Source organism: Didymosphaeria variabile (assembly GCF_027946475.1).
Source record: "Didymosphaeria variabile strain IMI 356815 chromosome Unknown scaffold_8, whole genome shotgun sequence".
In the NCBI taxonomy this organism is placed as follows: Eukaryota; Fungi; Ascomycota; class Dothideomycetes; order Pleosporales; family Didymosphaeriaceae; genus Didymosphaeria; species Didymosphaeria variabile.
Genome location: NW_026611627.1, coordinates 433,689 through 457,052, shown reverse-complemented (window position 1 = coordinate 457,052; position 23,364 = coordinate 433,689). Strand labels below are relative to the sequence as shown.

Sequence of the window (23,364 nt, the reverse complement as noted above, 5' to 3'; positions counted from 1 at the left end):
AGGGAAAGCTGTGGCAGTGGAGTGACAGAAGCAGATGCTAAGGACCGTTGATATATACACGCAATCTGGAAGGCGTAGGCTAAAAATAAGGATAATGATGTGAGATAAGGTGAACCTGGTTGTTGTCTTCCTCGAAGCATTGCAATGAGCCAGCCGATCGATAGTACTCGACTGGATGATTTGTGCGTGTTGCATAGTAGTGTTGAGAATATTGCGCAATCATGATAGAGCAGACGCGACGCGTCAAGTTCCAGGGAATAAACATGGTCTAGACCTAATCGAAATGAACTTCTAGATTGAGGGGAATAGAAAGAATTTGACGAGGGGGTTTATACCAGACTCGCGATAAGGATTGGCTAATTGGACTGGCCCAGTGGGACCCCTGTGAGACGCGGGGATAGTTGGAGACACCCGATAGCGGGACCTTGCATTTTGCCGAAGAGCCGCGTCACATCGTGGGCATCTTCGCTTGACTGATTAGTCGTCGGGGTGTTTGAGCCGTGAGTTGGCTGTACACTCATTGATGCCCCACTCTGAACACCAGTGGAACATCGGGCCACTTTTCCTCATTGTGAGCTAGGATAGACGTCCCTTGATTGCTCAGTAGAATCGCGATCACGTTCCTGAGAAGGAATGCATTCCAAGAATTCGTTACATGTGACAGCGTTCCAGAGATCTTGGCAAACAAGTAATGCGCCCGCCTCGTGGTAGACGTGTATGCAAAGGGAACACAAACTAGTTCCAATCTGGTATGAACCCAGTTCAAAGCATGGCCTGAGCTTGACACTGCAATAATGTGAGTACAGAGCATCTTGTAGTAGTAGTCGAGGACTTACCATTTGCCAATACCAACCTCGAGCAGCGAGCAGGCTCTGATGATCTCCTCGCTCAACTATCCTGCCTTCCTGCATAACGAATATTACATCAGCTCTTTGCACAGTCGCAAGCCTATGAGCAACAACGATCATGGTTCTTCCTCCTGCGGTCCTCTCAAAAACCTCCTGCACTTCCCGCTCAGTTTCGGAGTCCAAGCTACTCGTCGCTTCATCCAGTAGCAGTACACTTGGGTCCCGGACGAGTGCGCGCGCAATTGATAGGCGCTGTTTCTGCCCTCCGCTGAGAGCAACCCCACTAGTGCCCACATCAGTCTCATAGCCTTGAGGTAGTGATGATATGAAGTCATGAATGCCTGCGTCGCGACAGGCACTGTGAAGCATGGAGTCCGTGACTGTTTCCTCATCAACACCAAGTAGAATGTTTGAGCGGATCGTCCCGCGGAATAACGATGGCTCCTGCGCTACCAGCGACATTTGCCCACGATGCCTTTTCAAGGAGATAAACCTGATGTCGTCCGAGTTGTACAGAATGCTTCCGTATTGAGCTTCGTAGAAGCGCTCGAGCAATGAGATGATTGTCGTCTTCCCGGAGCCAGAAGGTCCGACAAAGGCGGCGAATTGGCCATGACGGATGGAGAAACTGATTCCTTTCAACACTGGGTTGGGTCGAGTTGGGTATGTGAACCAAACGTCTCGGAACGAGATGTCGGCGCCTTTTTGTATCGTGGCAAGTGGGATCCTATAACGGCTGGAAACAGCTGTATCTGGTCGTGTGGGGCGTGTGGAGACTCTTGAGTGGGGATGTGTTGCTCCGGCTCTCATGTTGCGGATCCTCGTGGCTGCCGCGGTCACTTGTGCAATATCTACGGATCGTCAGGAGCCGGCGCGGCATTCGAAATGAATGTTACTTACTCGGACCAAAACTGAGCCATTGACCAGCAGCCGTACTACCCTGCAACTTATCAGCAGTGTTGATATACAGAAGGGATTTCAGATACCTGTAGAATAGCGTAGTAAATCACGAAGAAGTTAAGAGGATGGTACTCGAACGTTGACAACAGCGTTGCACCGTACCACAACGCGAAGGCCATGCACAGCAACACCATGCTATCGCTAGCGGCGAAGAGGACCATCGAAAAGCGTGCTTCAGTGAACGATTTTTTGATGTGTTCGTTCAACAACGTTTCGTACCTTGAACAAATGGTCTTTTCTAGTGTGAGTGCCGCAACGGTACGGATCGCACGAATAGCCTCTGTTGCGAATTTGGCACTTTCGGAAAAGACTTCGTTGTTTCGAGACTCAAACTTCACCTCGTGGCGAACGCGATAGTATCCGCTTCCTAGAATGATTGGCATGGAGGCTGCGATGACTACCAGCGCGAACTTCCAACCGAAATATATCGAGATGGCAGTGCACCCTATGACATTGAATATGGAGATGAAGACCATCGCCATATTCATCCCAAGGAGCTGCTGAAGTTGCGTTGGGTCAGTCGCTAGCCTTGCAGTCAGAGTACCAGCCGAATTGTCTTCCTTATCGAAAAAGGAGATTGGTTTCGCAACAATATTACGGAAGTACTCCTTGCGATAAAGCGACTTGGTTTCCTGTATGCAGATAAGCATATGATTTGACCGCAGAACCTTTATGACTTACGGTAGAAACCATATTCGAAACCCAGCCCAAAACGAAATAGCAAAGCCCAACCCCAATTGCTACAACAAAGAGCATCAAGCAGAGGGAATTCGTCGCCTTGCGAAGATAATCTCCCCATAGACCGAACGACGTTATCAGTCGTGCAAATAGATACGATTGAATGGCATAGCTCGCTGCAGGACTTCGTCAGTCTAGTTTAGAGCGCACAGGATGGAAGTACTCACAACCAGCACCAGCTGCGGTCAGGAGCATCACCAGATACCAGCCTAAGTTGCGCTTTTGTTCCATCACGAGTGTTCCAAAGCTACGGAACAATCGGCCCTCCATGCCGGCTTTGTCTGCATCATCTTCTGTGGAAATCGTCAATAGTTCCATTGGCGTCAGCAGCTCCATATCGGAGACTATGCTAGTGCGGATTGAGAGTCTCTTTTCGGTGAGAAATCTTTCCCAAGGTGGAAGGCTTGGTTTTGCCTTCGCTTCCTGTACGAGCTGTTGTGCATGTACGAGTTTCCAATAAGCGCCGTCTGTGTCCGCAAGGAGGGATTTGTGTGTCCCTTGTTGTATAACTCTGCCCTTCGCCAGAACAACAATATTGTCGGCTCTCTGGATTGTAGACAGACGATGCGCAATGATGATAGTGGTCCGATTATGTGACACCTTTTCCAAAGCTTCCTGGACAATGCGCTCGCTCGCTACGTCGAGTGCGCTAGTAGCTTCGTCGAATATCAGAATCTTAGGGTTCTTGACAATGCTTCTCGCGATCGCGATCCTTTGGCGTTGGCCGCCACTTAGCTTGATACCGTTATCACCTACTTGGGTGCCGTAACCCTGCCATGATCAGAAAATCAAGAATAGTGGTGTACTGAGTGGGCTTACCTCAGGCAGCGCAGTGATGAAGTCATGTGCATATGCTTCTCTGCATGCCTGCTCAATCAACTGTCTCTTCTCGAGTGTTCCTACATGCTCCCATTCAGTTCCAACTAACCCAAGTTCGAGATTCTTGAGTATTGTGTCGTTGAATAGGAATGGGTCTTGTTGGACAAGCCCGATCTGCGACCTCCACCACGTGAGGTCAATCTCATGGATGTTCATGCCTTCCGTCTTGATGGTTCCATTACGGAAGAATAGAGTCTATCCATATCAGCTATATATATATGGAGGCCGAAGATTGGACATAAACATACCAGAGGATTTGTGGACATGTCTCCATCGAGCTGGTACCATCTCTGAAGAAGACCAACTACGGTGCTTTTACCTGACCCCGATGGGCCCACAATGGCCGTTGTCTTTCCATATGGGATCATCAAATCGAGCCCATTGAGAACTTTGACATCTGGCCTAGTCGGGTAGGCAAAGTTGACCTTTTCAAGCACGATATCATCGTTCATTTTGACTTCGGAGTCTCGCTTTCCACCAGCGTTGGGTTTAGGTGCGTCGATGACAGTAAAAAAGATGGCTGCCGCATTCAAAGCATGCGACGCAGCCATCAATGGAACAGCGATGGCGGTGATGTGGGCGAGTATGGTCATTACCGACATCAGCACAATGACGAGCGTCTTCACGCTGGCGAAATGGAAGCCCAGATAAAGCTTGACCGCGAACCAGAAGCACAAGGCGAACGTAGCGAAAATGCTGAAGAAGACAGGTGAGTGCTGCCAGGCCGCGATCGAAGACATCTTGTGTCCATAAGCAGCGGCTTGATCCACTAGCCTATTATAGGTCTCTACGACCTTGCTTTCAGCACCACAAGCGGCAATCATCCTGATTGAGAGGAACGCATCGTTCGCAACACCGGAAGCTTCCTTTTCCACGTCTTGGATCTGCTGGATCCTCTTGACAACAATTGGTGTCATAAATACATAACAAAATGCGATGACCACGAGGCCTGAACTAGTGACCAACGTAAGGGCCCAGCTGTAGTAGCATGCGATGATCAGCGCTGTGAGGATCACGGATATAGCTTGAATCAAAGTAGCGAGACGCTCGGATAGACCGTTTTGAAGGACATTGGCGGTGATTGTAATTATGGCTGCGGTTTGACCAGGAGGCAGTGCGTCCAGGACGGAGATTGGCTGTTTGAACAGAGCGTCTAGGTATGAGAGGCGTATTGCTGCTGAGACTCGGAGGCTGCACATGCGAAACCCGAGCTACGTATTGTCAGTATACCACTAGTTGAGCAGTGCGAAAATTTCAGCCTCTCTAGATCACTAGCTGGTGGCTGATAGGTAAAGGCAATAATACTGTTTGATGCATTGCTGCACATGTACAGTGTGAAAACGCCATGTGAAGAGCACCTACCATTGCGATGTAAGCCAGAACAAGTCTTGCAAGGAACAGGTACACGGTATACGAGCTGGCATGCATCAGCATAAAGACCAATTCACGGGATCTAGACTAGAAGCCGTATGTTGCGTACAGCCTGAGGCGCAACGCTCAAGTTGCTGAAAGCACGAGGAAGGCACAGCGTATCGCGAATGTGGGCGCACTCACACATATTGATTGATTGAGCGCATAAATTGGCGCGAGCCATCTTCAGTGGGAGTCGTCCCAAAAGCTGTGAATGTTTTCACCAGTTGTGCTGGTGCGTGTTAGAGAGTTCACGTTGTTGTGAGGTATGACGTAGTCGGGTCGCGTTTTACCGAAGATGATGTTCATAAGCGGAAGTGTCCCCCCAGCCAGGACAGACGCGACAACTGAGGCGCCAAGAAAGACCTTGTCTCTGTGCGACGTATACGAGAGAATCTTCTGCTACAGGTCAACCACTGGCTCAACGTACACATCTCTTTGTAGCTTACAATGACCAGTTTCGCCGTTTTCTTGGAAGAAATGTACCACGACGACCATCTCGCATGAAGGCTGGACATTTTCGAGGCCTCAGCCGCCTCACTGTTACCGGGCTGCGACATTGTCAGTCTGCGAGTGAATGTGTCTCTAGGATTGAACACACTTGCAAATGTGCTGGCCAACGGATGCGACTGATAGGGAACCCTGCGGCCTTTGCTCGAGTAGATTGCTCGGATGCAGGCCTCTATCGCCAGATAAGAGACCAGGATGAGGTTCTTTTACCCGGTGCACGAGCACATATGGAGTCGGGTCGAAGATGGAAGGTGCACAGAAAGAATGCCAGAAAACAATTGGAGTACAGGCCGCGGGCCGAAGGTCAGGTATTGTTACATAAACATCCCTTGAACAACATTCCTTGCAATGGAACATGGATTGTCTTGAAAAGCGCACGTGAAATCTAATTACTGAATCTCTATCACACAATCACAATCAAACCGGCGAAACACCACCGTTAACCTCATCGATCATACGTCTAACAATGTCTCCCAGTTCCTTGACCATGTGTTTGTCTCGTGGCAGTGTATGCCCTTTTGCGTGATCGAAAATGTACGCAGAATCCGGGTCGCAGACGTTGTACAGAGCCATGTTTCCGTGCAGATAAGGATCGAGCGAGCCAACTGTTTATCCTCGTGAGCGTCACTTCATTATGGGAGATGACAGCAGTCTACTTACTGATATGGCATGTCGGAACGTCAATCATCAATTCACTCTCATCTGCGAGTACAATGCCGTCTAGCGTCGGCTTCATGGGTGGCCAGCCGCCGAAGAACAAAGCAAACTTGAACATCGGTGTTCGACCATGGTTCTCTTGCAAAAGCTGTTCGTGCAATAGAAGCGTACCGGCAATCGTTGCGCCTTCAGAATAGCCCACGATGCCATCAAATGGGCCTTCCTTCTCCATGAGGTCGTACAGGTACTGGAGAGTATGTGCAGCGCTCTTGTCCGTCCTCGCCACACCGTAGGTCATAAGCTCGCGCATCGTCATCTCAGGTGTCTCCAACTGTGGAAAATCTCTGATACGCTCGATAACGTCCACCTTCTCAGCCTCCTCGCCCTCAGGCACGATGAAGCGAAAGTATGGCGCCCCTCCGAAAAACTCCTCGTAGCCTTCGGGTGGCGCTACCTCGTACGGTCCTTGAATGAAATGGAATTCGGCGGTCTTGTCCTCTTGTAGCTCTTTCACAAGAGGTGCAAGCTGCACTTTGAATTTCTGATAGACGTCAACCAAGCTTTCAGGTACACGAGTAGGACTTGGCTCACCTCAATGCTGCCATAGGCGCCGGGCAAACACAAAAGTTTCATGATGCAGAAACAAAACCGGGGACGAGAATGCTTGGTCCTCGAGTACTGTACAGTCGGAAACTTAGAGGAAAAATGAGCACAGATTCCAGAGGCTCTATCTCTCGGCCACGCCGCGCTTCGCTACAGCAAAGCCCAAACATATCTTATGCACTCAACAAATCCCACGGCATCGAAACACTGACATCGGGCTTGGCAGTGCAAGGGAGAGGTCGGTGTAGCAATTAGGTTAGAAGGAAGGCATTTTACAGGGCGGGGTGCAATAACTGCGAAGGGGTTCAGAAATGCATCGTGAATCCAATAGGCTGGTTCATCTCCTTACCTAGTTCCGCGCGCATAGTGCAGCACGGGAAGGCGGTTACTGATTAATGGACGTGGTGTGTAGACGGGAGACAATAGGCGGCAGTGGCCGCTGTCGTGCTACGCGTCGGAGGATTTCAGCCGATCGACGTAATACCATCCCTGTCCGTGCACAAAAGCGTTGAGCTTTCATGTGGTTGGGCGGTTTTATGCACGGCGGTGTGTCCCGATCTGGCCACTTGGTAGCGATTACCTGACGACGCACTAGACAGGGATCTGCCAGGCTTGACAGGAGCCTGCGTTGACGTCGCCTCGTCTCACGTTGCAATCTTTGATATCATCTAGGGATCCATATCCTCTCATATCAAACCAATCTTTTCATCCAGTTGCCCCATATGCAACGTTGATCCGCTACCCCGAACACTTCTAGCGATATGACCCGTCCTGCTGGAGTCCCCCATCGGGTTCAAACCGGGCTCCTTACCTGTTCCTGCAGTACCCGCCCGGTCACTATAGTTCTAGAGCTTCACGGACAATATCGTGGTTTGTGATGAGCTGCGGCGGCATCTGGGGTCGGCATAACATGTACTTTGCGGCCGTTGCGATTAGATGATAACGATGACGACCACCGGCTTCTCCAATTTCATTGCGGGGAGATAGAAGATGGTTTCCGATCTCAGTGCGCTTTGGGTCCTATCTCAATCACCCATTGGACCGAACAGCACGAGTTCTCGCATCGAGGTTGAAGAATGTACGCCAAATGACGCGCGCCGCAACCGGTTAATCCCGTATCACAAGCTTATGCTTCGGCTTGCGACCTGGGCAGATCCGAAAATAAGACCAGAGTGCAGTGACACTGAGGCTACTAAGTCGCAAACCTGATCCTTTTTTTTTCTTCGCAAGCAAGTGATAGACTTTCAAGGTTGCAAGTCTAGATGTAGAGGACTTGGCTTGTCAGTTCAACTGTGAAGTTCTTGAAGAGCAGTCTTTAGATAGTAAGTATCAAGCACTCAAATGCAACGGAGACTGTCTATATCGTATGACTTACTGTTGCAGGCACCAACCAAACCGAAGCGGGCCATGGCGCCATACGCTCTTACCCCCACGTCGGAGCGGGGAAGTCTCTTGGATGCAGAACTGAACGAACATACCAATGGTGTACATGAACCAACAAATGGAAATGTGGCTCACGAGCACTCCAATGGAGCTGCAAATGGCCATAACGATGTCCACCGCAACGGTGTCACGCTACCAGACGCTGATAGCTCCGAAGCACCTCAACTGGTACTGGACACAGCTGCCCCAGCGATCCCCTACGAGACTGCATATACGAATGGGTACACGGAAGGCTACACGGAAGGATACAGCAAGAGCCATGTCGAACTGCAAAACCAACCGATTGCTATCGTTGGCATGGCGTGTCGCTTCCCTGGTAACGTTTCGACGCCTGATGAATTCTGGGAGCTCTGCGCACGTGCTCGAACCGGCTTCTCCGAGATCCCAAAAGACCGCTTCAATAGCAATCGATTCGTTCATCCTAATCCTGGCAAGAGCGGTACAACAAACGCACATGGTGGCAATTTCATACAGGCAGACCTTAAAGCCTTCGACGCTCCGTTCTTCAGCTTCACGGCCCAAGAGGCCACCAGTCTAGATCCACAGCAGCGCCTCCTTCTGGAGTGCACGTTTGAAGCCCTGGAGAGTGCTGGGATACCAAAACATTCCATCGTAGGCCAGGATGTTGGCTGCTTCATTGGTGGCACGTTCTCCGAGTACGAGGCAGATCTTTTCAGAGACCCAGAGACTATTCCAATGCATCAGGCTACCGGTAAGTAGACGTACTGGAGCGCGTTGACGTGTCTGCTAACCTCGACAGGATGCGCTTTCGCCATGCAGTCGAATCGCGTCTCGCATTTCTTTGACCTAAGAGGTCCTTCATTTACGGTAGACACTGCCTGCTCTAGCAGTATGGTTGCAATGCACGTTGCATGCCAGAGCGTTCGAAATGGCGAATCGAGCTCAGCCATCGTGGGAGGAGTTCATCTCAATATGTTACCGGAGTTTTGGATCTCTTATTCCATGTCTAGGTATGTCATCTAGTGTCGCTCCCCGTCCACACTCTCACCTTGTCTCTAGGCTGTTTGGTGAAGCTGGAAGGTCCTTTGCCTTTGATCAAAGAGGCACTGGTTATGGTCGAGGCGAGGGGTGCGGTATCATAGTTCTTAAGACGCTGGAGCAAGCACTCAAGGATAATGACCCTATTCGAGCCGTCATCACCGGCAGTGGTATCAACCAAGATGGGAGAACACCAGGTATTACCATGCCGAATGGTTCCGCACAAGGTATGCGAATGTTTGTCACCTGTGTCAATCTAAGCTCACCGCTCTCAGAATCCCTGATGCGATCCGTCTATAAAAACGGAGGCATGGATCCTGCAGACACAGGCTACGTTGAGGCTCACGGAACCGGAACGCGAGTAGGTGACCCCATTGAAGTCGGCGCACTACGTGCCGTGTTTGGTGAAGGACGGACGAAGCGGAAGCCACTGTTCATTGGCTCGGTGAAGTCAAATATTGGTCACTTAGAGGCAGCAGCCGGTATCGCAGGCGTGATCAAGACTGCCCTTATGCTCGAACGTGGTTTCATTCTGCCGAATTACGACTTCAAACAGCCAAACGAGAAGATCCCGTTCGACGAGTGGGGGCTAAAGGTACCGACCAATCAACGACCTTGGCCGATAGGCAAGCGATGGGCGAGCGTCAACGGTTTTGGTTTTGGTGGCACTAACGCTCATATTGTTCTGACCAAAGGTCCACTCGAAAGAAAGACCATGAAAGAAGAGATCGACACGCAGGCATTTGAAAGGTTGTTCTTGTTGAGCGGAAACGACAAGATTGCTGCTGAACAGGTGATGAAGAATTACGGCATCTACCTTGAGCAACGTCCTGAGGTATTCCAAAACGATCTGTTGAGCAATTTGGCATACACTCTTGGGCAGCGCAAGACACATCTTCCGTGGCGCTTAGCCGTGACTGCGTCAAGCTCTGTCGATCTTGTCGAAGCGCTCTCAAGTGGCAAAGTCCGTCCAGTCAAACAAGACTTGGAATCGGTTCGCTTGGGCTTCATTTTCACTGGCCAAGGTAAGAAGATGTGACTGATACACGTCGTGGAGTGCTCTTCACTAACCATCGCGTACTTGCAGGAGCACAATGGTGGGCCATGGGCCGCGAGCTCTACGAGCGCTACCCTGTTTATGCATCGGCGATCGACCGAGCTGACAAACACTTACTCTCACTTGGTGCGAACTTTTCTTTGCTCGAGGAACTCCAAAAGGAGGAGACTACCACAAAGATCAATGCTGCTCATCTGAGCCAGCCTTCATGTACCGCAGTGCAGTTGGCTCTCGTCGACTTGCTGAGAACGTGGAACATAACCGCCACAGCTGTTGCCGGCCACTCTAGTGGAGAGATCGGTGCTGCTTATGCTGCAGGAATCATCGACTTCGATGATGCAATGACTGTGGCATATCACAGAGGACGTCTCATCCCAATACTGAAGGAGAGATTTCCTACTCTGGATGGTAGCATGATGGCAGTGGGCGCTGGCCAAGCAGATATTGCTCCCCTGTTGGAACGCATTCCTAGTTCCGCAGGTGAAGCTAAGATTGCCTGCATTAATAGTCCTTCTAGCGTCACGGTGTCGGGTGATACAGATGCCATTCTCGAGCTTCAACGAATCATCGAAGAAGTGAGTAGGCTTCGTAATACCTTCTATACGTGAGCGTTACTGACTGTCGTCTTAACTGATAGGTACATCCGGGAATGTTCGCCCGAAAGCTGCAGGTCGACACTGCTTATCACTCACATCACATGAACCTAGTTGCGAAAGAGTATACCGAATCCTTGCGCTTTGTCAAGCACCCTAAGGGTTCAACCACGCTGTTCTACTCATCACTACTTGGCCGCCTAGCCAAGTCTTCGGAGCTCGATGCAACATATTGGGTACAGAATTTGACGTGCCCTGTACGTTTTGATGAAGCGGTGCATAGCATGTGTCAGCCGATCGACGGTCACAAGAGTGGCGTAAACTTCTTGCTTGAGCTGGGACCTCATGCAGCGCTTCAAGGCCCGATTAAACAAATTTTCAAGGCAGTAAGTAGTCCAGATATGCTCTGTACAGGGACCGAAAGTATACTGATCCAGTAGGTTGGACCCTCCGCAAGTAAGATTGCGTATGCATCGGCCTTGGCACGCAAAAAGAACGCTCTCCAAACAGCCCTTGCACTTGCTGGCACACTATGGATCAAGGGTGCTGCTCTTGACATGGGCGCCATCAACTTTCCCAAGACTATGACGAACCCGCCGGCTGTGCTTACCGACATACCGCGATATCCGTGGAACCACCAATCCCGGTATTACCATCAATCGAGGTTCACTGACATTCACAAATTTCAGAACGACCGACGATCCGACATAATCGGCGCACTGGCTATGTATTCGAACCACACTGAGCCCACCTGGAGGAACATTGTGCGCCTTGATGACCTCCCTTGGCTACGTCATCACCAAGTACAAGGCTTGACTATCTTCCCAATATCCGGCTTTGCGTCCATGGCTTTAGAGGCTGCGGCACAGAAGGCTTCTTGGGACAACATCGAGTTCGACACATTGGAAGTCTGCGACTTGCATGTCACCACACCTATCATCTTGTCGGAGGATGACTTAGAGATGACCACGACTCTGCGCCCTCAAGCAGATCATGCAACAGCAAAGGGGCTACGAGCCGAGTTCGTTATATCCTCCTGGGCAACAGCGAAAGGCTGGACTCAGCACTGCACAGGCTATGTGAAGACTAAGAAAACTGAAGTCAATGACGTCCAAAGTGGACGACTCGTCGACGCACAGAGACAGAAGCTGAGGTCCAAGCTGTTAAGAATTGCAGATGCTGCTGGAGAGGGTGTGCAGAACGAAGCTCTCTATCAGCGTCTTTCAGACCTCGGCGTCTCCTATGGTAGCACCTTCCAAGGTCTTACCAATGGTCGAGTGTCTAAGGCCGGATCCGTGTCACAGCTTGTCTTGGCTGACACTACGACTGACATGCCGAACCACTACGAGTCTGACTACATAATTCATCCCACAATGTTGGAACAGCTCATCTCCTCATATTGGCCTGTTCTGGACATCACCAATGGATTCCTGGACAACATTCACCTTCCATCATCGATTGGAAAGCTCACGGTGTCAGCGAGAGCCTCATCTACACTTCACAGCAACGGAGGATGTTTGCAAGCCTTCTGCGAGCCTCGCACGGTGCTCAGTAACGTCAAATCGAATAAGCTTTCCATGTTCGCATTGGCAGCAATCGACGCGGTTGAGTCTGTCATCGCTATTGAGGATCTTACAACAGCACCTATCCTCGAGAAAGACACAGATGCTGAGGCTGATAGTGGCCGAGAGCTCTGCTATAAGCAGACTTGGGAACCAGCTCTGGAGGAGTTGAAGGAAGATTCACAAGCTCAGTTCGATGCCGAAGTTGTTATTGTACACGGAGACAGCGATCTTCAGCATAGCTTAGCTAGTGAGCTAGCTACCATCTTGACTACCGCAACAGGATCCACGCCAACTACAGGAACCCTGGCTCAAGTCGATGGCACCAGCAAAATCTGCATTTTCCTTGCTGAGATTGATCAGCCGGTTCTATCGACCTTAGACCAAGAGACCTTCGAGGCACTAAAGAAGCTTCTCACCACGATCCAAGGTATGCTCTGGGTTGTCAAAGGCGCGTACCAAAATGCGCAAAACCCGGACGCGAACATGATAGCCGGTTTCAGTCGGACTCTACGTTCCGAAGGCACGCTCATGAACTTCGTCACACTAGACTTGGATGGTGAGATGGTGTTGCCTCAGGCAGATGCGGTCAAGACAATACTGAAGGTCTTGCAAGCATCACTGGGTGTCAATCGGCAGGGTGAGGAGACCGAGTTCATGGAACGGCGCGGCTCGCTGCTCACTCCCCGCATAATTAACGATCAGGACATGAACGAATATGTTCATCAACAGGTGCAGCCGTCTGCGACTGCCCCTGCGCACTTCATGGATGCTGAGCGACCACTGCGAGCTTTCATCGCCACACCCGGTGCCCTCGACACAATCCACTTCGAGGATGACCAAATATCACGAACTCCATTACCCGAAGATCAAGTAGAGATCCAGGTCAAGGCCGTTGGTATCAATGTACGAGACGCTGAAGCAGCCATGGGCCACCTTCGTGGCGATGACCTTGGCATGGAGTGCAGTGGTGTGGTAACCAGTGTAGGGTCGAGAATCTCCTCGGTCAGTGTCGGTGACCGCGTTGCAGCCGTCACTCCAAACGGTTCGCTATCCACCGTTACTCGTGCTCACGACCGGTTTCTCCTCAAACTTCCGGATCATCTGTCGTTCGAAGAGGCCGCAACGATCCCGCTCGCATACTGCACTGCATACCACAGCTTGGCCAACATCGCGTCGCTCTCCGAAGGCGAGTCTGTTTTGATTCATCACGCTGCAACCGCTGTAGGTCAAGCTGCTGTTGCTGTCGCGCAAATGCTCGGCGCGGAAGTATTTGCCACCGTAAGGAACTCTGAGGAGAAAGCCACTCTAGTTGAGCTGTACAACATCCCCGCTGATAGTATCTACTTCGCTGGTAGCGAGTCATTCGCCGACTACCTGATCGATGCGACGAAAGGCCTCGGGGTGGATGTTATCCTCAATGACATGGCCGAGGGAGAAGTTCTCCGTGCTACATGGCGGTGCATCGCTAAGTTTGGCCGCTTCATCCATGTTGGCTGTAACGACCTCGCATATGTAGCTTTCGAGAAGAGTGCGACGATATCATGCGTTGATATCTTTGCGCTCGCGCATGACCGGCCCCAGAAGCTCAAGCGGGTCCTCAGCGACGTCGCTAAGCTGCTCCGGTTTGGGAAAGTGTTGCCTGTACATCCCATCGCCTCTTATGGTATAACGGAAAGCACGACTGTGCTCCAAGCTTTGCACTCTGCTGAGCCACATGGCAAAGTTGTCATCGTACCGCGTGAGGACGAAACGGTCCTGGTAAGTCTTTGGGTCTTTCTTGCTCGGCTTGTTACTCGCTGACTCAAGTCATAGGTACCGCGTCTTAAGGAAGAAGCGAACATGCTTCGCGCTGATGCAACATATGTGCTTATCGGTGGTACTGGCGGTCTCGGCCGAAGCATGGCCAGATGGATGGTATCGAAAGGAGCACAGAACATCGTCCTCCTTTCGCGAAGTGGTGCAGTCCATGGCAAAGCGAAAGAGCAAGTCGACGCTCTCAATGCCTCTGGGGCAAACATCGTGATCCGCCGCTGCAACGTTGCAGATCGCGCTGATGTCGACACTCTGCTAACATCGGGGCTTGAGGGTTTGCCACCTGTCCGAGGTATAGTCCACGGTGCCATGGTGCTGCACGTAAGTGACCATTCCCTGCCTCGACGCTACATCTACTGACCACATAATCAGGATGTGCTCTTTGAAAAGATGACGTTCGACCAATACACTACAGTCATTGAGTCCAAGGTCAAGGGAGCGTGGAACCTCCACCACGCGCTCGCCTCATCGCCCCTCGACTTCTTCATCGTCATCTCTTCGGCTGCGGGCGCCGTCGGCAACAGAGGACAGGCTGCTTATGCGGCCGCCAACACCTTCCTCAACGGCCTTACCCAATACCGTGCGTCCCACGGCCTGCCAGCGGCGTCGATCGACCTAACTGCCGTCTCCGATGCCGGTTATCTCGCTGAGGATGCCGAGAAGGCTGCTGAAGTGGCGCGCAACTTGGGGAGCGACACAATCTGTGAAGCCGAAGTGCTTGCCCTTATTAGCGCCGCCATCACCGGCAAGATGGCAAGCACGTGCAACCACCACGCCATCACCGGGATGCGCATCACCGCGACCATGCGTCCCTTCTGGTCGACCGACGCGAAGTTCAAGCACTTGCTATCTGTTGCGGAAGCCGAGGCTGCTGCTATGTCTACTACTGGTCCGGTTGCCATCTCGTGGAGCGCCGCGTTCAAGACGGCGGCATCTGCCTCCCGCGCCGAAGCTGAAGAGGTTGTCTGCAACGGGCTCGTGGAGAAGATCGCCGAGGTCATCGGGATGGAGAAGGAGGAGTTGGATGTGACCCGGCCGCTTAGCAACTACCCGCTTGACTCGCTGACGGCAATCGAAGTGCGCAATTTCATCACGAGGATGTTCGAGGCGAACTTGCAGGTGTTGGAGTTATTGGCCCAAGGAAGCATCCAGGCTTTAGCGAAGGTCGTGTGTACGAAGAGCAAGGCTGGTGTAGTGGCAGAGTAGAGAGTGTTTGTGCGACTGGCGTTGAAGCTGGCGATGTTGATGTCTTCTGTAGTCGTGATTCCTTCTGTAAGTCCAGGTAACGTGCTAGGGTTAATTTGTACAAAGGCTCGGCGTCGCAGATATATTTATCAATTATTTTTTGGCACCTCTAGCTTCGCATGAAGATGATTGTTGTCCTTGTGTGACACTGAGCCAGTGCCCACTTGGCATCGCTCCCGTGTACAGTCACTTTCTATTCTATAGAGCAGTCGACGCTGTTTCTTCGGGCCCTTGCCATGGTCCTACAGTAACTTTGGCTGCTGGTGTCCGCGGTCTTAAAGTTACCTCATCCGTTCCGCCACCCCACCATTTCTTTCCCAGCTTTACTACCTCGTCCTTGTCGGGATAATTCCAGTCCACGGGTTCCAAGCTGATCTTACATTCGACATTGGCCGCCGCCAGTGTCTTCAAGAACATACCCACTCGATTTCCAATTCCCCTTGGATCCTCTTCGAAGATCTTCGTCAGTCGTTGTGAGTCTAATGACCCGAGTTGGCCTGAGACAGAAAGACAGTGCAGTGCAGCGCCTATGCTCATAGAGTAATATACCAAGGGACCCTCACCTGCGCTAGGCGCGGAAAAGTAAGGTAGTGATCTGGAGATGAGACTCGCGTATCGAAGAGGGTCGATGCGATGCGGTAGAAGGTATAGCGGGTTTTCGCTTGCTTGCCATACAAGTCGGAGGGTGGTATACAGGAAGCAGCATGTCATCCAATATATAGACAGTGCTTGTGCATGTTCATGGTTGATCTCAGTGTCTGCTGTGAGTGGTTCGTTAAAATCTATGGCCGCGTGAGGAGGGCCGGCAGGGCTGACATGGGTCAGGGCGCAGGTTACGACTAGCTCGCGGTGCCAGTCTTGGAGTTCGCTATCGATTCTCCAACAGGCGCTCAGTAGGGACTCTGAATCGCCTGTTTGATGCGACCTTGCTATGTGCATCTGATCAAGCATGTCCAGAACACGTGGTATCTGGGCGCTCAGATCCACGATCTTATCATAGAGTGACTTGGGAGTGTTGCCCGTACTCCACGGTATGGTCATCCAATCGTATGAGTCGAGAAACGTAGCTGTACGAGAAACTAGGGCAGCGAAGATCTAAACGTTTTAGGTGAGCGGTGCATAATGGCTTGTCACGGAAAGACTAACCACATTCAAGCGGGCGCTAACAAACAGATTATGGCTGATCCCGGATGTGAACCCATGCGGCCCGCGAAGCTGCATTAGTAGTCCTATTCCTCGTATGTGGCTTTGCCAGTTGACTCCTTGCGACGCCGGGCTACACATGACTTCGTAAAGGCTCAGAATGAGGCACACAGCGAGGACTTCGTCGTTGCATGCGCCCTTCTGTAGATTGATCTTCCGGGCAACTTCGCGAAGGCATTCGTTGTAATGGACAGCACCAGACCTCGCGACACTACTATTGCCGCCATGTTGGCCGACCCTTGAAAGAGTCAAGGCAAGCATCGCGTTTCTGAGAGAACCGTCCGATGTATAGCGGTCCCTGATGACCCGAGTCCAGTCCCCGTTGGAAGTCCGCGAGGCTCTTGACATGGTAGGTAACAATAACTCCCAGAAAGTGTCAATGTACTTGACTTCCACGGCAGTGCTCTGCAAGCTGGCATATGATCTAGAACCCAATGGCGTATAAATAACTATGTCTAGGTTGTCATCGTATCCGGCGCATTTGAACTTGCTTTTGATACACTGTCCACACTGTGGCCGTGCTAGGTCGCACTGACAAGTTGTTAGTCATGAGTGGACTGGTTGCCTGGACCCATGTGCCCTGCTCTGAAGCCAACTTACTCCCTTTTTCCTCCGACGGCAATTAAAACACCCTTTGGATCGACCTGGCCTACCGACCATATTTTAAGCGATGAAGGACGCGTATCGCGAAGTGATGCATGAGGTGGAGCGTGTGCAGCAAGTCGATGATCGATCTCCAGCCCTACACTAGGGCAACGCCATCGCCAAGGATATTGAATGCGCTAATCGCTCCAACACGGCATGCACGGATGGCCTTGCCTCAACGAAAGTCCTCTTTCGCAGCTATCACACCTCACGAAACTTTTCGTGAAGCATAGACGAAATTCTTTAGTCATTTCACGAAATGTTCGACTCGCGTCAACTGCAGCTCGCGTCGACTCCGAGGAGCTCCACCTTCAGTCGATGAGAACTCTCCGCAACACGCTAATGCCATTCACCGACTTCCGTGGCGGTCTAACCGTTTGCGGATCTATGTGCGCGCCATGCCACAGTCGGGCAATCTTTATAGAATTTGCGAAACATAGGATTCAAGATGCGAGATGTAGATGGCTGCCTAGCAACGCTATCCCGTGTTAGGTCTATATGCGCCGTACGACAGAGTCGGATGAACTGGCAGGATGCTTCATCCGAAGCGATACGCGATAGATAAATAGCAGGACGCTGCGCCACGTAACTACATTTGCATTTGATCGCTCAAGCACACCGACGCATTTGAAAGAGCCCGGAAATGGCTTCAAAGTTACCACTATCGGCAAATGGGTTCGTTACGATGGCGCGGAAGGTCTATCACCCTCTCGGATTCTCTAAAGGTTATAACTTTACATTGTGTAAGGCCCGACCACCAAACCAATCCCATCTCACCTCGAACTAACATGGAAATCTTTCAGTCGTCATATTTGCTGGTGCTATGCTAGGCTTCTCACTTGCGCGTCTCCACTTCCTCGACTTCAACGGCAAAATGTGCGGCGGAGGTGACGGCGGAACACTGCCTGGTGAATGCTTTTGGTACAAAAAATATTTATCTTCAGAAGTCGGCATTCGCATGCATCTACTCGGAGTCTTACCCGCCGGTATATTGGTGTGCTTCCAATTCGTCCCAGCCGTTCGCCGAAAGTGGATCCAATTTCATCGCGTGAACGGCTACGTTATCTTTTTGCTGGTTCTCGCTGGCATTATCGGAGCGTTTATGATTGCAAGGCATGCAGTAGGCGGCGGATTAGATATCCAGGCCGGGACAGGTTTCCTGGCGATTGCCGTGTCAGTCGAGCTGGCGCTCGCGTGGTGGAATATCAAGAAGCTACAAATCGACCAGCATCGTGCGTGGATGTTGAGAGCTTGGTTCCTGGTACGCCGCTCCCATTCTTCAGGAATGCCAAAACTGACTTGATACGAAGATGGGAACACCAATAACGACTCGCTTCATTCTGTTCATCGCAGCGCAGATCATCAGCAAACAAGGCAACTACTTTCAGCCACGTCTCTGCGAACATATCGAATTCATGCTCGAATCTGCTACTGATACATTAGAGTACTATCCAGAGTGTGCTTCGTACTTCAACGGAAGCAACTCCGGGCAACAGGTTCTCGTTCTTGCGAGTATGACTTCTCGGATTGAAGAGATTGCCGTCGCTCTGGGAGCACCATTTGGCATGGCACTGTGGCTTGGCATGGCCATTCAGGCTACAGGTGTAGAGATTTACGTATGTGCCTCAATCGCAGCATCGATTACCCCCTGACACTGAAACAGCTGCAATTGACCCCAAGGGAGTCGAATCGCCTCCGTCAAATTTCGTACCACCGTCAATTAGAAGCAGGCTATACTCCTGCTGGAAGCGCGGGACTTGTACCCGAGAGGCTTGGAGATGCAGACGCTTGGGCTCCCGTGGCGGATGTGGATATCTAGACTGGTGCGAGAAAGCCCTTTCAATATGGTACTCTGGAAGGAAACTGAGATTGCGGCACCGTTGCGGCACAGAATAGTCATAACATCTTCTATCGAACACCATTGCGAATCGCAATTCCCCTACTTGAATTGCTTCTCGCCAAACTGCCCCATCAAATTGAGCTTCAACAGGCCCCCGTCAACAATCTCCTCCTTCCTCTTGACCAAATCATCCACATCCCAGTTTGCAGACAGATATCGCCCACTCAAGAAGCTGCGGTCTTCTCCCTCCCACGCAGCCAACCACGTCGCCAGCCCGCCCACCAACTCCGGCTTATCGTGAGCGAACGGCGCAAACGCGTCCTTGAGCATGTCTGTAGGCACGATGCCAGGATGCACTGCGACAGCGACAACGTTCGGGTTCTCGACTGTGACGTAGGCCATGAGCTCGAAGACAACGAGCTTGGAGAGCCCGTAGTTGGAGAGGTTGGGAAAGACTTCGTAGGCGGCGCCGGTGGTGAGGGTGATGATTCTGGCAGGCGCAGACTCGGGGAGCAATTTGAGGAAAGATTGTGTGACGAGGAACGTGCCGTAGATGTTGATGGTCTGTGGTAAGTGTAAGACTGGCGCACTGAACGAACAATGCGAGGAGCGAGGAAAGTGTGCGCACCATTTCATCCCACCACGCTTTGTGGTCGACATCCTTGACTGGCGCAATGCTGTTGAAGACCGCGGCGTTGTTGACCAACACATCAGCGTGACCGTACTTGCTCTTGACCTTCTCGAACAAGGCTGCTACACTCGCTGGATCTGAAACGTCCGTCGATACAGTCAGGGTGTCGACGTTGGGGTATTTCTCATTGACACTGGCGGCAACTTCGTCCAGCTTCTTTGCGTTCCTGGCTACCAGGACGATGGCTTTTGGTCCTGTGGCGGCGAACGATTGTACGAACCCCTATACGAAGATTAGTCCGCGATACAGCCTTGTCGAGTGAAGATGTTTCGTCTTACTCTTGCGCCCAATCCTTGGCTTGCGCCTGTGACGATGATAACCTTCCCACTTTGAGAGAGAGAAGAATTGGTGGGGTTGATAGCGGGGTAAACATCGCGGTGCGTGTGCGCAGTGAATTGCTGGCTCTTGACGAAGTAGTCGGGATCGGGAGTTTGATCGGCCATTGTTGAAAAGAGGGGTTGATGTGTGATGCTTTTGAACTCAGATATATGGGTGTTGTGAAATGACGATGCGGCGGGGCAGTTGTATGGCGAGGACAATCGGTTATATACTTAAGCTGTACGGAGGTGGCACGGTGGCTCGATCTGTCTCTAAGCCCTATGATAAAGATGCGCAGTGTGCTTACGCATCACATTGGAGCCTGTTCCGGAATGCAAGCTTTCGACAGGTACCGCATGCCCATGAAGAAGCAACGCCAATCAAGACTTTCCCTATCAGAGGGGCACAGCTACAAGACAAAGCTGAAGGCCGAAAAATGCGCTATGGGTATTAGCGCAGGTCAGATTAGATTGCTACATGTGTACGGATGCACGGGTGATTGGTTTGAGTGCCTCATGTCAGCGGTCCCGCTTTCTTCCATTGTATCGGGAGTAGTGGGGCGTACGTTGGCTCGGATGTTGTTGATTCCCGATGCATGATGTGATGCAGTCAAGCTTACAAACGACAGACGCATGAGCAGGGTTGCAGTCCTTCTCAAAGCGGCTAGGCTAGGCCTCTTCATCTTCAATTTCCTCCAGCACGGGTGTAACATCTCCAGTACCCGGCAAGCGCAGAATGCTCATAACATCATCGCGAAGGCTACCATCGCTGCTTGCAAATATACGCTCCGCCCAAAGCACGCTTTGCACCACCTGCGTCAGCTCACTCCATTCTCGAATTTGCAATCCGTTCATCAGCACAGCGAGGATGAAGGCGAACTGGCTCCTCTCTCGCGGATCGCGCGTTTCAAGTGCGGCGAAATAAACAGACCAGACCAGCAATGGTTTGAGTTCGCCCCATTCGACCATTTGGCTATTAAGCACGGAAAGAAGATTTCGGGTGACGGTGAAGGTCCACACTGGACTTGCTCCGAGCCAGCGCCAGATGGGTGCTAAGAAAAGCATGGTGCCGAGGCGACAAACCTCTTCCATGACATTCTCTGATTTGCTTCCTGTAATAAGCGGTCGTATAGCAAGCAGGCGGACCATGGTAGGCTCCATCCAGCAGCCCGTTGTCTCTGCAAGATGCTTCTCTTCCTTCGTGAAGCCCCGGTCAAGCGACATGAGCTGGTTAATATCATCGAAGATGGTTATCCAGTCCATCATAGCCGGAAAGCGTTGCTTCCATTTGAGCGAGATATCATTGAACGGTCGTGGGGACCCTGGAGGAGATCGGGAGTTATTTTGCCATAGTTGCGGTAGAGGGACGATGGAGGGGATGTCTTGGGAGAAAGAACCAACGAGATCTGTCCTGTCGAGAAAATCAGCCAACAACGTTCAACTTGCGTGACTCATGTACCAAGCTTACCAGGAAACTGTGATGCGAAGCGACTCCTGAGCAATGTTGTTAAAGCCACCTCTTAAGCCAGTCATCCGCGCCAGTGCATTGCGATGGTTTTCCCAACCTTCGAACTCACCCAGAATGTACTATTCCATGATGAGCTTGGAGCTTCAGAACAGATAATGACTTACATGATAACACATGAAGGAGCTAACAGCCCCTATCATCTCATCACTGGCATGGCCTTCCGAATCCTTTATCCTATCCGTCATTGAACGAAGTGCATGATTTTGCATGGACAGGCCAAGCAAGTCACTCTTCTGAACGAATGTACCAGTCAACTCTTTAAGCTGATACAGACGGGCATTTGCGAGCACGTTGTAGAAGGTGGCCTTGTCGCTCAACCCTACAAGCCACCAGGCACCACGGAGCTGACGCGAATGCGCACTGCCATCTCGGAAGACTGTGATGCGTCAGCAGCCGTGGTCAGGATGCAAAATTCTACGCGACCGCTGCACGTCTAAAACTTACTGGAAGCAACTAGTGCACGTGATGTTTCATCCAGAGCAATGGGATAAGGCGTAAACGGGTCGACTTCTCCTCTACCCAACCGGTCGATGGTAGCAGAGGTTGCCGCTGGTTTGCGAAACTCAAGCACCATCTCGTTCCTTTCGCGTTTGGTTTTGGGCTTTCTTCGAGCTCTTCCGACTTCGCTCATCGCCAGCCGCCGAATTCGAAGCTGAGTTTCCTCATCCTTGAGTTCGTCGGGGTGTGATAGGTTGACAAAGTTGAAGATGGTCTTTGCTGAACGGTCCATGATGCTAGTATTCCTTATAATGAGGGATTTGGACCTGGGCTGCAGCATATCGCGAGGCTAATATACTAGGAGCCTTCGCCTCAAGCGACTATACCTCTCGGTATGCGTGGCGAATATCTAGAGGTCACAAACTGGGCACCGAAACATCGTATCTCGGCGTTGCCGGTACGTCATCGCCTCAAACATGCCACTGACACGGACGAAAGGTGTAAGCCATTGGAACATATTTTTTTCCAATGTGTCGCTGCAGAAGGTTGGTAATGCGATGCGGAAGATGCTTGACTGACTAATCACTGCGCGTTAGTCATTCACACCATCTTGGTGGACTTGGATAGCTGCTTCTCAATCAAACTGAGCCGATGACAATCAGTAGAACAAACCGAGCTCTCTTTATTGCATGTCACATTGAACACTGTTCTATGCGGGTGTGCCCACGCGCATGCCAAGGCCTGTTGCTGCGCACTAGCACCGGAACAAGTTAGCCTGATGTACGCGCTTATAGAAAATTCCGCGATTGCACCTTCTTCCTCTCTTCAACGCATTCATCAGACAGTTCAACCGCCTATCTCGCCATCTCTTTACGTTTTGTATTGAGCCATAGAGTTTCCTTATTGGGCGGTTGCGATTCAGCAATGCGGAGAGGGACGATAACCGCTCCATTAGAGCTGGCCGCGCATTTTCACGGTTGCGTGGGCGGTGTCATAGGATCGGCACATTCACATTGACATGTACCTGCAGTTCAATTCATCTGGACATTGCGTTACTATGCTAGAATAAGGGTTTCGTTGTTCTGCATTTCAAGCACTCCTGGAACCGGCCTGTCAGAAAGTTTTCTCTCAGAAACGGCATTCTCTCCAGTGCTTGACACGGCCGCTTGCTTTTCTCGGCGCCGAAGTCGTTGCCTCTGAGGGTTGGGAATCTTTGCTACAACTCAGATTTGTGAGCCCTGATGCGTTGTGTCCGTGAAGGACAGGAGGCCCGCCGGAGGCATGTACTCAAATCACTTGCGCTCGTTAGGTCGTATTGTTGCTTTCTGATATAGCAATACCGGGAGAGGGCGTCAAAGAGCATTGACATTACATCGCGGCAAC

At 51.3% G+C, this 23,364-nt stretch overlaps 6 protein-coding genes across 6 annotated transcripts; 2 read left to right on the top strand and 4 right to left on the bottom strand.

Annotated features, from left to right (window-relative positions):
- Positions 1–762: 762 nt before the first annotated feature.
- Positions 763–4,624, bottom strand: N0V89_010377 (uncharacterized protein; the record flags this gene model as incomplete). Its single annotated transcript, XM_056219121.1, has 8 exons — positions 763–786; positions 837–1,699; positions 1,749–1,834; positions 2,028–2,440; positions 2,490–2,662; positions 2,714–3,317; positions 3,366–3,620; positions 3,674–4,624. The coding sequence occupies 8 exons, from the start codon at positions 4,622–4,624 to the stop codon at positions 763–765; spliced, it is 3,369 nt and encodes a 1,122-aa protein (XP_056066248.1).
- A 1,138-nt stretch (positions 4,625–5,762) lies between these two features.
- On the bottom strand, positions 5,763–6,635 carry N0V89_010376 (uncharacterized protein; the record flags this gene model as incomplete). Its single annotated transcript, XM_056219120.1, has 3 exons — positions 5,763–5,950; positions 6,006–6,543; positions 6,594–6,635. 3 exons carry the CDS (start codon positions 6,633–6,635, stop codon positions 5,763–5,765), a joined length of 768 nt encoding a protein of 255 aa, XP_056066247.1.
- A 1,377-nt stretch (positions 6,636–8,012) lies between these two features.
- On the top strand, positions 8,013–10,086 carry N0V89_010375 (uncharacterized protein; the record flags this gene model as incomplete). Its single annotated transcript, XM_056219119.1, has 3 exons — positions 8,013–8,760; positions 8,809–9,019; positions 9,069–10,086. 3 exons carry the CDS (start codon positions 8,013–8,015, stop codon positions 10,084–10,086), a joined length of 1,977 nt encoding a protein of 658 aa, XP_056066246.1.
- A 65-nt stretch (positions 10,087–10,151) lies between these two features.
- On the top strand, positions 10,152–15,280 carry N0V89_010374 (uncharacterized protein; the record flags this gene model as incomplete). Its single annotated transcript, XM_056219118.1, has 5 exons — positions 10,152–10,679; positions 10,742–11,083; positions 11,138–14,020; positions 14,075–14,395; positions 14,447–15,280. 5 exons carry the CDS (start codon positions 10,152–10,154, stop codon positions 15,278–15,280), a joined length of 4,908 nt encoding a protein of 1,635 aa, XP_056066245.1.
- A 3,826-nt stretch (positions 15,281–19,106) lies between these two features.
- Positions 19,107–20,141, bottom strand: N0V89_010373 (uncharacterized protein; the record flags this gene model as incomplete). The annotated part of the gene is made up of 3 exons (XM_056219117.1): positions 19,107–19,571; positions 19,636–19,920; positions 19,977–20,141. The coding sequence occupies 3 exons, from the start codon at positions 20,139–20,141 to the stop codon at positions 19,107–19,109; spliced, it is 915 nt and encodes a 304-aa protein (XP_056066244.1).
- Positions 20,142–20,684: 543 nt separating this feature from the next.
- N0V89_010372 (uncharacterized protein) lies at positions 20,685–22,273 on the bottom strand (the record flags this gene model as incomplete). Its single annotated transcript, XM_056219116.1, has 4 exons — positions 20,685–21,426; positions 21,484–21,602; positions 21,648–21,919; positions 21,988–22,273. The coding sequence occupies 4 exons, from the start codon at positions 22,271–22,273 to the stop codon at positions 20,685–20,687; spliced, it is 1,419 nt and encodes a 472-aa protein (XP_056066243.1).
- Between the last annotated feature and the right edge of the window lie 1,091 nt (positions 22,274–23,364).